At 39.1% G+C, this 14,693-nt stretch overlaps 1 protein-coding gene across 1 annotated transcript; it reads left to right on the top strand.

The window, feature by feature from the left end:
• Nucleotides 1-3,232: 3,232 nt before the first annotated feature.
• Nucleotides 3,233-14,550, top strand: LOC306860782 (sentrin-specific protease 1-like). The gene is made up of 18 exons (XM_079402699.1): nucleotides 3,233-3,820; nucleotides 4,315-4,376; nucleotides 4,454-4,653; nucleotides 4,786-4,870; nucleotides 4,951-5,134; nucleotides 5,311-5,458; nucleotides 5,878-5,996; nucleotides 8,566-8,849; nucleotides 8,950-9,013; nucleotides 9,095-9,133; nucleotides 9,238-9,322; nucleotides 9,517-9,660; nucleotides 12,054-12,185; nucleotides 12,341-12,544; nucleotides 12,754-12,833; nucleotides 12,987-13,071; nucleotides 13,167-13,262; nucleotides 13,359-14,550. Exons 1-18 carry the CDS (start codon nucleotides 3,690-3,692, stop codon nucleotides 13,419-13,421), a joined length of 2,205 nt encoding a protein of 734 aa, XP_079258825.1. The 5' UTR covers nucleotides 3,233-3,689; the 3' UTR covers nucleotides 13,422-14,550.
• The last annotated feature ends 143 nt before the right edge of the window (nucleotides 14,551-14,693 follow it).

Below are 14,693 nucleotides of genomic sequence, written 5' to 3'. Positions count from 1 at the left end.
AAAGAGTGACGTGTGACCACCTGAGAGCGAAACAATGCGGATACAACCTTAGGAACATAGCCAGGCCTAGGCCATAAGGTCACCTTGACCAGACCCGGGGCGAAGTCCATACACATCTCTTTGACAGAGAGAGCTTGCAAGTCCCCAACTCTTTTTAAAGACGTTAGCACCAACAAAAGAGTAACCTGGAGAGTCAGAATCCGTTCTGGAGCTGACTCTAAGGGCTCAAATGGGGCTACCGTTAGACCCTCAAGGATGACCGATAAGTCCCAAGAAGGAACTCCAATGGGGCATACTGGTCTCAGACGCCGGACACCACGCATAAACGCAGAGACCATCTGAGGTCTCCCCAGGGGAACCTCATCCAGCTCTCTCTGAGCGGCGATGGCCGCAACATAAACCCTTAAGGTGGTAGCAGCTGCCCCTGCCGCAAGTTTCTCTTGCAGGAACTCCAGCACTGAACAGGGCAGCTAACTGGGTCCACTGCGTTGGCTCAAACACCAAGACTCAAAGACCTTCCATTTGGAAGAGTACAGCTTCCTAGTGGAGGGGGCTCTGGCACTAGCTTTAGTCTCCTGAACCTCAGCAGGAAGACCAGAAATCAAAACCTGTGGCCCTGAATAGGCCATACCCACAGCTTCCAGATCTCGGGTTGAGGGTGCCAGATCTTGCCCTGAAGCTGAGAGAGCAGGGCCTGCCTGATCGGAATCTCCCAAGGGGGCCGATACAGAAGAGGAATCAGCTCCAAAAACCACGTCTGGGATGGCCAGAACGGGGCTATGAGTAGGAGACGGACACCGCTCTCCTTCACCCTGCACAGAACTGCCGGAATCAGCTTGACGGGTGGAAATGCGTATAGCCTCATGTCCAGCCAAGGGTGAGCGAACGCATAGGCGGGAAAGCATCGGCTAAAGCAGGCCCGAAATCCTCAGTGTCGGACACTGCTGTGAATAACACGTCATCTAGCCCGAAGGAAACGGACATAAATACTCATGCGCGAATTCAACCAGAGAAATCACGCGCACATGCTCAGGTGAGAGAGGGAGAGAAAAGGCAAGGCTTGTCTGCTTGCTCTCCATCACCTCGAGCTCCTCAGTGGCCTCCGGAGAGCGACGGGGAAAAACGGATGACTCCCTCTCAAAAACCGCGAGCCTAGTGCAGAGGGTTTTGAGACGGAAGTTTTCGAAGAATTTGCGCGCGTGCGAGAAACCCATACATTTAACACACTTACTGTGCGGGTCGTCGCTCGCGATGAAGTGAGAACACTGCGGCTGACAGCGACGATACTCCATGGCACTTCAACGCAAAGAGAACAGAGTTCCACTACTGCAGTCGCCGAAGTGCAAACGAAGAAATCCCAAGAGAAAACGATCGAAATCTGGCCAGAAAAATCGCAACAGAAGGGCTAATATGGCTGCTTCGTGAAGGCAGAGAAATCTGAGGAGCAGATGGTGCATTCGCCAGTATAAGGAGGCGACGTAAGAACGTCGAAGACGGCATCCGCGCCATCAGCCAATGAATTGGCATGATTCTATAAGGGCTTCAGACAATCGGCATGCCCAGGGACATTCCCAAAGCATCTTAGCTTACGCAGCGTTGAGTGAACCTATGAAAGAGAACTAGGAGGTTAATTATGCCTCGTTTCCACTGAGCGGTATGGTACAGTACGATTCGGTATGGGTAACCCTGATCAGGCTTGCATTTCCACTGACAACAGTACCCTTTACTTGATAGGCGTGGTGTATGCCGGAAAGTAGCGATCGACAATAAAGTGCGACAATAAGCACACCTCTGCCTCTTTTATGTCAATGAACAATAATAGCCATTATAAAAGTATATAACAAAGTATAAGAGGCTTATATAAGAGGAAATAAAGACAAAAGCAAACAATTCACAGTCAAACGTTTGCTACAGTCAGCGCTGCAAGTTACTACGGTAAAGTTCAAAATAAATAAAAAGTTAAACTTTGTGCTCAGTCAAAACGATATGACCAGGAACAAATAATAGATTCATGAGACCACGAATGCCTGTTAAATATACACAAAACAAATTGATTCTCGTTTAATCACCACAGAGACATCAGAGCCAGCGGCAAATGTCGGAAGGACTAGCCGAGCGTAAGGCTGCTCGAGACGGATACATGAGCACGGAGCACCCGGTGATCACCTGGAGCTTCGAAATCAGCAAATTTTCAAATAGGCGCTATTTCTTTATAAATAAACCAGATTTGAGTTTTAAACAACTACATTCTCGCCTGAAAAACTCTTAAAACTACATTTAACACAATAACAGTAATATTTTGAAAATTACGTGGGATTTTGGGCAATGACGTTTCACAAGTCCACAAGAACAGACAAAAACACATTGAGAAATGGCTATTATCTGTGTGATAATATAAGAGTATAAAATACACAGTTGTATTTTTTGTGTGTGTGTGTTTGCGCACTCTGATCACCCTGGTATCCCGTAACAGTGACGATTCTAGTAAACCTATCAACTTCTGCAGTGAGTTTATCTCCACCCTTTTGGTATCCTTTGCTGTGCTAAGTACCCCAACGAAAGGGTACCAAAAAAGTGGTACGGTATGGTTCGCTATTTTGGTACCATTCACAACTTCTGACAATGGAGACGGACATAATTACATACTGTACCGTACTGTACCAAACTGTACCGCTCAGTGGAAACGAGCCATTTGTGTGCAGGTGTTATCATAATATTATATACAATACAGTTGTCTTTCTTTTAAATTAAACAACAAGCTTAGGCCTACATCTCATATATGGGGACCTTAAAATGTTATTTATGTCAAAGAGAAAACCAGGATTATTGACCTGGTTTGTCGTTATTTAAGGGGAAAATGTGTATGTTGTTTAAAACTCCTTCTGAGATCTATTAATAAATTTGTAGACACTCAATTTTAAGAAAAGCTAGAAAGGCTCGGGTGAATGAACAATTCAGTGACTCGCTCATAAAACATTCATTTATCGCCACCTACTGGCATAACATTGTAACCTGCAGAAAGAGCTACTGAAGGAATCACTAAATGATTCAAAATATTGGAGTCAATGAGAATAATTAATCCCCTCTATAACAGTGTATTTAAAGTTAAAGCTTACGTAAAAGCACTAAAACACTTTTCACTTGATCCCACCATTCCTTTTTTTTTTTTTGATCCCACCATTCCTCTTTCAAAACACTGCGCACTGATGACGCGCTTCCGCTTCGCTCATCCAATGGGAAAGCGTGGTTTTAACATGTGGGCTTCGGCCATGTTCTGCTTTTAAATAAGGAAGAAGCGGGAGGCGTTGATGCAACTTTGTGTACTCAATATCTCATTCACCGTATTGTTTACGGCTTCTGAGAAAATCGAGTCAGTTAGGAAAACATATCCACAATAGATACTAACACACACGCGCAGGTATTTGGAGCCCGCTTCACCCCAGATGTAATTATTGCTGGGGTGGTATCTCGCGTGTTAGCAGCTGGTTAGCTGGTTGAGCTAAAGATCAGCGGTGTGGGTTTAGCACTATCTGAACTGGTTTAGTCGTGTTTAAGTCAAGGATTCAGTTACTTTTATCTAACAAAGCTGGTTAGCAGTGGCATGCGGATGAAGGGCAGAGGGAGTTTGGGACTGCGCTGACAGCCCTAAGGACTTATCCCGCTATAATCGAGGCTTTCAGACTTTCATCATGTTTAATAAGTTCTACGACTTGCTCGGAATCCCCAGTCTGCGAAACGGAGCCCCAGCTGGTGGGGTTCATGCCGGTTCCGTGAGAGCGGATCAGGACGGGACATTACGGAGAAAGAGACCACTAGACTGGTAAAAAAAAGATTGTTTATATGTGCACATAATTGTAAGGGAAGTCCAAGAACTGCTATTGTTTGTGCTTACAAGTTTATGTCTTTAAACTGGTTTTTGAGTCGTACTGTTTTGGTTCGTTCATTAAAGCGCGGACTGTTTTGATAGGATGACGTTAGAAACGCGTGCGCGTCTGAAGCTCCTGATAAACAATTAATTTTCTTTATTTTTTAGCGTTTACTTTTCTTCTCTTTTGTCGTTTATTGTAATATATTAATCTATATTGTTTTCTCTAATACATTTGCACGTTTGCTACCGCAATAAAACAGCTGAGAAACCTATAACAAGTTAATATTATGCTATTCTATTCACTTATTTTTGTTTATTATTAATATATTTTATTTTTATATAAGTATTAATAATGACACCTATGTTTTAAAAATATTTCTTACGTGTTCATTTATAATAAAATACCTTCTGATACTTATCTGTCTCAATTTTGTATTTTCTTATAGTTTGGATGATGGAGATTCAGTTGATCAGGAGGAGGAGAAAGTGGTGAAGAAATTCAGAATGGGTAAGTAACACTATTCTGAATACATGATAAAACTGATTCATGCCAATTACAATAACATTTTGTTTCTTGTTCTCTAGGATATGTTATGGATGCAATGAAAAATGCAGCCGAAGGAGTGAAGACCCATGGTTTGAGTGTTGTGTACTGGATAAAGAACAGTGTCATACCTAACCCGGGGAACGTGCTGCCAGCATCACCGGGACCATCTCAAACAGGAATACCATCAGAACCTGGAGCCAATTCTGCCACATCAGCATCTCTGTGGGTGGAAAACAAGGTACTTTTTTGCTCAACAAATCTCAGTGGGTTTACTTAATTTTCTTGAGATCAGGTATAACAGAAGAGCAAAAGCTGTCACGCAGTCTAATTCATTCTGTCTTTGCTATACATTTTCTGCTTTTTCATAAAGTTTGGGGATCGGTCACATGATGTACTTGAGGACTCATTTGTAGCTCCATCTAGTTCAGTTGACTGGAGGATGGTCACAAAATCTGGTAAGTTTTACATTTTTGTACATTTTTGTATTTCTTTCTGCAAATAACATATGCTTACATAGTCTTTTTTGTTTTGACAGATTCCTTACGGACTGAAGTGTCAGTGACCATATCAAAAGCGAGCAGAAGACAAGTTTGTATGGACCATCCACCCCATGAGACACACAAAGCTAACGGACACTCTGTTAACTTACCCTCTGCCTCCATGCCGCAACCTTCCCCCTCTCCCCGCTTGAGCAGATCTCTGTACCACCGACCACACAGGTTCAATTAAATCTAAACTATTCATGACATTTATGTTAGAAAGAATCATAATAATAATTAAGTAATATGATTTTAGGTTTTTGTAAAAAAAAATATATATATTGATAGGTGCTATTGTTCTGCTGTATAATAAATGCAAGGTAATGAAACTGAAAGAAAATTTGTTTCTGTTGTAGCTTTTTGTCATCATCTGAGACCAGTTCAGGAAAAGCCAATTATACTAGCCTGTATGAGAAGAACTTTCCCATCCGAGTGGTCCAGAGTCCTTCACATGGCAGCTCAAACCACCTCCTCCGGGCCAGGGCCTTCTGTACAGCACAGGAGGTTAGACACTCATTATACTGATTTGCTTAATAAACCAAATATTTCATGGCATAAAAAAATAGTAGAATTACTTCATTGTATATAGGACTGTACAAAGGACTGAGTTCTAATAATCAAATAACAAGGGATACGGTTTAAATAAATGATGTGCCGCAGTATGTTTCAAAGTGAAGAGCAGAACTGTTTTCATTTACAAATGTTCAGCTCATGATATTTTCATTTAATAGTAGTAGTAATAATAATAATATGTTGTTGTATAGTCATATTGATATATAATCATAATTTGGGCCAAATTATGTAGCCCTACAAACTGAATATTTTTTTTATTTTATTTTTTATTTATCAAAGAAATTGTGATTTAGATTTTTCTCCCCAAATTGTGCAGTCCCAATTTGACTTTCCCTTTACTGTTTTTACAGTCAGTGTGTAAGGAAGAAAAGGAGGTTTACAGGCAGCTCCTAGTTATGGTGTCTGGTGGCCAGTCGACTTTCCTTCACGATGGAAGTTCTCACTCCAGCATTCACTCGCATCGAGATTTGTGAGTATCTGTGTCATGCTACTTTAAAAACGTGTGTTTTTTATGTCTGTGACTAAACCTGAGCTATATAAAGGGATAGTCTATCCAAAAATGATCATTGTGTCATTCTGTTGCTCACCTTCATATCATTCCAAACCCATAAGACTTCCTTTCATTGTCAGAACTAGGGTTGGGTGCTGTTCACATTTTAACCGGTACGGTATCTGAAATTCGGTGCCGGTACCCAACTGTACCTTTTTTCGGTACTTTATTCTGTGTAATAACAAAAACATTTATTTCAGTGAAAAAATAAGCCCAAAACAGATTAGTTTGAGTTTTCCAGTTTTTCTTCGCTTTCCTTCACTTTTAAATAGCTTGTAAATGCGCCGTGCGCATTTTACTTTCACTTTCAAATTAGCGGCAATTCGGCATCAACCAATTGTTCGTTTGAGTTTTATCGTTTTTCCTCGCTTTCCATCACTTTTAAATGGTTTGTAAAAGCGCAGTGCGCATTTTACTTTCACTTTCAAATTAGCAGCACTTCGCCGTTGATTCAATTCAAGCAACAAAATACAACATCAAACTCATACAACTTTTATTAATAAAACAAACAAATACACCATGCTATATGCCTAATATAAAATAACAAATTACTTGGGCTACACAGTTTAAAAAGGTAATTATACAAAACTGAAAAACAGCAATCACTGTGGAACCAAATAAATAAGAACCAAATGTTTAGAAAAAACTTCCAAATCACCTTAGATAAACGGCAAAGGTCAACAGGCTTTTCAAAATCCAAAATATTGCCAAACAGGCGCTTTCGGATTCCTTTTCTTCTGCACTCGTCTGGTCTTTCTCACCTCGCTCTTCTTGTCAATCAGTTCGACTCACTCTCCTCATGTGATAAATTAAATCGGACTCCTGCTGCTGTTCTGTGACGTAAACAAAACCGCTTCTCCGCAAGCAGAACATGCAGGATTCATATTTAAACTGTCTTTTTGCAATGTAATATTCACAGACACTAGTCTTTGTTGCGAATCTAATTAAGTGATAGACCTTCTTTTGATTTATTCATCCAAAAACGTACGAATACCATGGCATTCTGCGCTTTAGAGTAATTCCGTTTTCATGAATGCACTCCGCGATCTTGTGAAAGTCTATAGTCCATTTAAGATAATTTATAATCCAAGTCTTCTGGAGACAGTCTCTTTATATGATTTAATTTAGACTTTTATTCACACATACAGTTGGTCAAAACTTTACATACACCTTTCAGAATCTGCAAAATGTTAATTATTTTACCAAAATAAGAGGGAGCATACAAAATGCATGTTATTGTTTATTTAGCACTGACCTGAATAAGATATTTCACATAAAAGATGTTTACATATAGTCCACAAGAGAAAATAATAGTTCAATTTATAAAAATTACCCTGTTCAAAAGTTTACATACACTTTATTCTTAATACTGTGTTGTTACCTGAACGATCCACAGCTGTTTTTTGTTTAGTGATAGTTGTTCATGAGTCCCTTGTTTGTCCTGAACAGTTCAACTGCCTGCTGTTTTTCAGAAAAATCCTTCAGGTCCCACAAATTCTTTGGTTTTCCAGCATTTTTGTGTATTTGAACCCTTTCCAACAATGACTGTATGATTTTGAGATTCATCTTTCCACACTGAGGACAACTGAGGGACTCATATGCAACTATTACAGAAGGTTCTGACGCTCCAGAAGGAAAAACCATGCATTAAGAGCCAGGGAGTGAAAACTTTTTTAATTTGAAGATCGAGGTAAATTTAACTTAATTTGTCTTCTGGAAAACATGTAAGTATCTTCTGTAGCTTCTGAAGGGCAGTACTAAATGAAAAAATATGATATTTAGGCAAAACAAGAAATTTTTCTTCTCATTTTACTCATCTTCATTCTGTTCAAAGGTTTTCTCTTAATCCATGTCTTTTCCTTCTGGAGCATCAGTTAGCGTTTGAACCTTCTGTAACAGTTGTAAATGAGTCCCCTTAATTGTCCTCAGTGTGAAAGGATGGATCTCAAAATCATACAGTCATTGTTAGAAAGGGTTCAAATACACAAAAATGCTGGAAAACCAAAGAATTTGTGGGACCTGAAGGATATTTCTGAAGAACAGCAGGCAGTTTAACTGTTTAGGACAAACAAGGGACTCGTGAACAACGATCACTAAACAAAAAAACTAAATATTAATTAGCACATATGCATAGAGTGCATTAAAAATGGTAAAGACAGAAGCACAACTGTGCTTACTTGACATGCAAGAACAAATCTTGTTGGTTCTTGTGGAAGCAAAGCTCGTCAAGTAAGCACTTTTGATCTTCCGTTTACCATATAAAGTAAACTACTCGATTTGTATGGATTGTTTACAAATGTCTTCATGAACTTTCTAAAGTTTTGGTGAAATTGGCTTTACATGCGGGACATATTTTTGAAGATGATTGAAAGTTATGGGTTTGGATCAACATGAGGGTAATGGATTTTCAGTTTTGGGTGAACTATACCTTTAAGATCATTTTTGATGGTTTCTCTTATTCGCAGCAAAACTTTTGGTCTCATTTCAGCTCCAGCTTCCTGTTGTCCAGTCAAAGTCGTCTTCATTGTGCCTCTCCAGCAGGCTCTGGCGCTGGAGTGTCGTCCTACGGGTTATCCAGTCTGCCTCCCAGCCCCCAACCTGGGTCCAGCCAGGCGTCCAGTGCCCTGCCCAGTCCTGGTGCGTCCTCTAGCATTCCAGAGCCTCAGCTATGGGCCCATGACCTTGAGCCCAGCACAAAAGGACAAGCTGTTCTCTCAGCTCCATCACCAGCTGCCCTTCAGGATACCTCCTCTCAGGACACACAGTCATCAGGTGAGTCCCCTTTCTTTCTTTCTTTCTTTCTTTCTTTTTTATGTTTGTAATGTAATTCTAGTTTCAAGGTTGTCTTAATTGTTGTTTCACTTTTTTTTAGCTCATGACGGAGATTCAGTCATTTTTGTAAAGGAGAAGCAGGGCAAGAAGCGTGAAAGCTCAAGGTAGGAGAACATTGAGTTTATCTTTCATCATTTCATCCATTCTTTTTCATTTTTTACATAACCCTATGTTACCATTTCTAGTGTGCTGTGCTTCCAGGCTGAACTGTGGATCAAAGAACTGTGAGTACTTGTTATCTCTTGTCTAATATGTACAAGTATCAGTGCTTTTAGTTTGTGGAAGTGAATAGCTTCTGATATCGGCCGTCTTTGTTGTATATTTTCAGGACTAGCCTCTATGACTCTCGAGCTCGGGAGCGAAGGAGGTTGATTGAAGAACAGGAGGCTCTGGCCTCTCAGCTCCTGCGCCAGGTGAGTAAGTTTTCCCTCTTTTTATGCTACACCTGCATTTTATGTGACTAACTGTTAGAATAAAACCAATAAAACCGAGATCTAAAATCAGGTTGGGTTGTACAGAGGAGAAAGCCTCGGGTACCCGGGAGTCTGAAGAAAGCCAAGACACAAATGTCTCGTTCAATCACTCATGCTCTCATTTGTGTCATCAGCGCCTCTCTGGAGAAGGTCGAGCCATCCCAGCGAGTGTTGAGCTAAAGGTTCGAGTCCCTCTGGAGAAGGAGGTTCCTGTTGCAGCTGTTATCCAAAAGCCTCAGCCTATTGAAGAGGAGCCAGAATTCCCAGAGTTAACAGAGGTAAGTTCTCCTAAAGGTATAGTTGAAAATTGTCATCTTTTACTGACCCTTATGTACGGCTGGGCGATAATTTAGACCAGACCGTTAATTTTCCTTAAAATAAATATCTTAAAACAAAAATTAATTTCTTAGTTTCTGCATGTTCTAATGAGTGATATCGTTTTAAATCAAGAAACAGGTTTGTGTTGCCTAATAATATAATAATATAACTTTTTTGTCTCTTAGAAATGCACATTTGATAGTAGTTGTAGCAGCTTGAGTTAGCATGCAGATGTATATTTATATTCATTATCAATCTTTAACATCTAAAAAAATTGTAGCATACTCATTTTTATATGGTAAAATGTAGGGATGCACAAATACCACTTTTTTTCAGTACTCTACCGATACTTTTATTTTTGGTACTTGCCGATACAGAGTACTGATGCCCATTAAAATATTTTAAAATTTTTAGTTATTTTCACTGTTAATTGTTTGGTCTATGGTAATCAATTTAATAACATTAGAGCTGTTCCATTGCAGCAGCTCAGTACTGTAATCATGCGTTTTGCTGTAATAATGCAGGGAACCACTCGTTTTAAATCTTTCAGAAATATAATTAGCGGGGGTTTTTTTTTCTGAAACGTGCTGCGATTTATACTCCAAAGCGACTCACATAATACAGAAACACTCATGAAGCAAGCAAAACATGCGCACACATTTTTATTGGTGCAGAATGAGAGGGACAAGTACAGTACAGCCTAGTGCATTTACACTGGCTGATAGATGCTTAAGGTTGAAAATAAATGTTGTTTGTAGTGAATGCCCCTATAATGTTGTTTTATATTCATGATTTAGTTTTAATCCAAATGATGTGTGTGCTAAGTGAGCGAACATCAATGATCACGCAACGGAAGTGCTCTCTCTCTCTCTCTCTCTCTCAAAATTCAATTCATATTGCTTTATTGGCATGACATACTTAGATACATATTGCCAAAGCATTGTACATTGCAGAAAAAAAAATACATATACATCCATAAATAAACAAAACAAAATACATGTAAAATACATCCATACATATATTTATATAAACATTAATGGTACTACTAATGCATGTGTTCACTCTTTACTTAGTTTGTGGCATTTATAAATATGTTGTGCTACCAAAGCGGAAGCAGGTCCTTCAAATAATATTCCTAATTTGTAATTTTCATGGAGTGACTGGAACTCAGGAATAATCTGCTGTATTTAACTGTACAGTGCGTCTCTTAAGGATGTGTATTTGTCACAGTGGAGGAGAAAGTGTTCCTTCGTCTCAACTGATCCAGATGTACATTTATTACAGTTTTGCTCTTCTTTAGGTAACCACGTCTTTTTATGTCATCTTTCTATGCCCAGCTTTCTAGTCTCTCTCTCTCTCTCTCTCTCTCTCTCTCTCTCTCTCTCTCTCTCTCTCTCTCTCTCTCTCTCTCTCTCTCTCTCTCTCTCTCTCTCTCTCTCTCTCTCTCTCTCTCTCTCTCTCTCCCTACCATTAAGTAAGGTAACTTGTGCATTGTTTTACTTGTTTTTGACACATCTGACCTACAAACTTTTCAGTGATGTCTGTGAGAAGGGGATATTAACTCGACAAGCTCACGCATGTGCGCCGCCGTGCGCTCAATTCACTCCGCGTGCTTAGCTTATCAGCTCACATACATCAGCTACACAGGCGTTAATAATACTGAATGTTTAACATTATATTAATTGCATACATATACATCCTTACTCTCTAATAATAACTCCATTCTACTGTCTGCTGTTGTCTGTGTTTTTTTGTCTGAATATGGCACTTATCAGATGCTGTGAGGTATTGGCGTTTGGTATTTGGACATTTTAACGAGTACGAGTACAGGAGCTCAGTATCCATATTGGCGCATCCCTAAAATGTAATTATTCTATATGCTGGTTTGAAAAACAGTAGTCTAAATACATTTGGTATAAATGCACAAACATTATAGCTTAATAACAAAAAAATATTGTAATTGTATTGTTTCTACTTTAATTCATTTAATACATGTCTACATTGATAATATAATAAAATTCGATAGTGTTATTACATTAAATATTTGGTAAATAATGACAAGTATTGTTGCACACCCCTTTTCTCCTGTTTTTCAGCGCTGTTCCATCTGGATTTAAACTAGTTTAAATCACAGAGTCATTTGTGTTCTTCGCTGAATTCAAGCGCTTCACACTGGATCTCACAGTGCTGTTTAGTGGTCACCTGACCGAGATTTATATTATATCATGATGATAATCTTTATCGATTTATCGCTCAGCCCTACCCTTATGTCAGTCCAAACTGGAATGACTGCCTGCCTTCTGCGGAATATAAAAGTACTTAGTGGTGTGTTTACTGCTCATGGTGTTCACAGGGCATGGAGAAGGAGGTGAGCAGAGCTCTGAGATGCGGCAGTCAGGATGAGGTTCTCAGTGAGGGCTTCCGCCTCACCATCACCAGAAAGGACCTGCAGACGCTCAACCACCTCAACTGGCTCAATGATGAGGTCTGAGCTTGATTACATCATTCAGGGCTCTGTATAAACCTGCCAGTGAATGGATTCTGAACAGTCTCTTCTTAATAATTTTGTGTCAGGCATTGCCATAATTATCAGTTTGTTAATGATTTGAGTGCCTGACTGATATATTTCCTCCATTTCAGGTTATTAATTTCTACATGAACCTGCTGGTGGAGCGCAGTAAACAGCCCAACCTGCCCTCTGCTTACACCTTCAACACCTTCTTCTTTCCCAAGCTGCGGAGTTCCGGTTACAATGCTGTCCGCCGCTGGACCAAGAAAGTGGACATCTTTTCTGTAGACATCATATTGGTGCCTGTCCACCTGGGGGTGCACTGGTGCCTGTCTGTAAGTAGCTAACCAGCACCAAGGTCACATTGAGGACAAATACATGGAAGATGCATTACTTTCTTTCCTGACATTTACTAGTAATTCAGAATAGTATCATAATACATTCCAGTCAGTTTAATAAAGGAATGAATAATTCAAATAGATTTGCTCTCAAGTCAGGAGTAGCATTGTTTAAAATTGTTCTCATTTCTTTTTCCTTTTGATAGGTGGTGGATTTTCGTAAGAAGAGCATCACTTACTTTGATTCAATGGGAGGAAACAACGACGAGGCCTGCAGGGTATTATTGTAAGTGCTGCTTGAGGGATTACATGATGAAACGGGTCTGCAATAAGTGCCTTTTCAAAATGAGTCCCATGATAACCCATTAAGAAATGAACGGAATAAATTATGCATGATTAGACTTGTCGAAAGTCTCTTAATTGTGTCTCTGTATAACAGAAAATATCTGAAACAAGAAAGTGGAGACAAGAAAGGGCAGAACTTTGATACATCAGAATGGGCTCTAAAAAGTAAAAGACCCAATGTGAGTTTTCCAACATAAGCATTACGTAGGGCTTAAATTGACCAAAAAAGCTCCAGGATAATTTCAAGGTTTTTATTTGCCTTCCAAATCCTTAGGAGATTCCTCAGCAAATGAATGGAAGTGATTGTGGAATGTTCACATGCAAATATGCTGAGTACATCACCAAAGACCGGCCAATCACATTCACACAGGTGAGCATCAGTTGTGTAGATTTTGAAATAAAGTATTGGTTGGTCACACTTGCGTAAGGATTTTAAATTTGAACTTTTCTTTCGTTTCTCAAACAGAAACACATGCCCTATTTCAGAAGACGAATGGTATGGGAGATTCTGAACCAGAAATTGTTGTGATTGGATGATTCTTTTGTATAGAACATATTTTGACATGTTGTATGGATATGAGGGCTTCTGTGCACTTCAGGAACCCTGAGACAAATGTGGGATGCCCTCAATCGCCGGTCGTTTCTATGCTGTCTAAATGAAACTTGGGAAGTCCTCATGCAACTTAGTGTGACAGTCTCAGCCTTTAAGAGTCGGGGCAATGGTTTTTATGCCCCTTTATGGCTCCCTATAACTTGACATGCTTTTGCTTTGTCAGCAAATGTTTGACTGACTGGAAGGATGTTATTTTTATATTTTCAATCTGTTCTTGTGCTGCCATTCTTCTGCAGTAGCTGTCAATATAAGGCCTGTCTTATGATGATTTCAAATGATCATTTATGTTAATTGACAGGGAGTGTTCTTGATCTCAAATCATCAGAAGTCATAAATGTTACAGTAATATGAGTGAGACTTACATTGTCTTTTCACTCTCTAGGACTAGTAAAATAGCTGGAACTGACAATCACAGACTTACTCAGTGGTTTTCTAATGAAAAACGGCAGTTTACTTAATATTTGTGATATTTGATACCTGTATGTTTTATACAGATGCTGTCAAGATAATAACTATAATTGAGTCTCTTACTTAAAATAATTTTTAGAGTCGTCTTTTTGGAAAGACAATTTAAAAAAAATAAAAAATTCCTAGAGGTGATAACACAAGAACACAAATGTGCTGCAACACTTTTGACTTCAGTATGTTTTGGGATGGAGTTCTGCCTTTACAGGCATGTGTTTATTTTTTTATCAGTATTTGGTGACTTAACTTGGAGTCTTATGATCATTTTGGTTATCTCAGACAGGCTGCACTTAACATTTATTTGCTTTTTCACAACCCAGCAGTGTCATACAACTTGTTTTTCTGTTCTTGAGGCTACTCTGTTCTTTTTGTGTAAGAGAAAACTATTTTTGGCAACTATTTCTAGGTTTTTTTCCTGCAGGATATTGACAATTATTGTATATACAGTGACTATACGGTAAAATTGAAGACATATTTAATACTCATTTTGTACCTTTTATCGGTTTTTGTATGTGGAACAGATCTTATTGGAAGTAAATTCCTGAGGTTATGTGTATCTGAGGATAAATGAAATTTCAAATGAATCTTTCTTTGATTCATGTCTCTCAACCTAGCGTCTTTAATGTGCTTTAGAAATGAAAGTTATTTGTGTAAATTTCAGTTATGTTTTCTTTACATATGAAATACTTTGATAAAATTGCAATCAATACTGTGTAAACTGAT

This window comes from Barbus barbus (genome assembly GCF_936440315.1).
Source record: "Barbus barbus genome assembly, chromosome: 41".
Lineage (NCBI taxonomy): Eukaryota > Metazoa > Chordata > Actinopteri > Cypriniformes > Cyprinidae > Barbus > Barbus barbus.
The sequence above is the reverse complement of the archived record's forward strand: the minus strand, read 5'-3'. Positions and strand labels throughout refer to the sequence as shown.

Excerpts from the sequence above, each read along its gene's own strand:
- LOC306860782 (XM_079402699.1), top strand. The coding sequence starts at position 3,690 with ATGTTTAATAAGTTCTACGACTTGCTCGGAATCCCCAGTCTGCGAAAC. Across the intron at positions 4,654-4,785 it reads CTCTGTGGGTGGAAAACAAG|TTTGGGGATCGGTCACATGA; the intron begins GTACTTTTTTGC and ends TTTTTCATAAAG. Across the intron at positions 9,323-9,516 it reads CCTCTCAGCTCCTGCGCCAG|CGCCTCTCTGGAGAAGGTCG; the intron begins GTGAGTAAGTTT and ends TTGTGTCATCAG.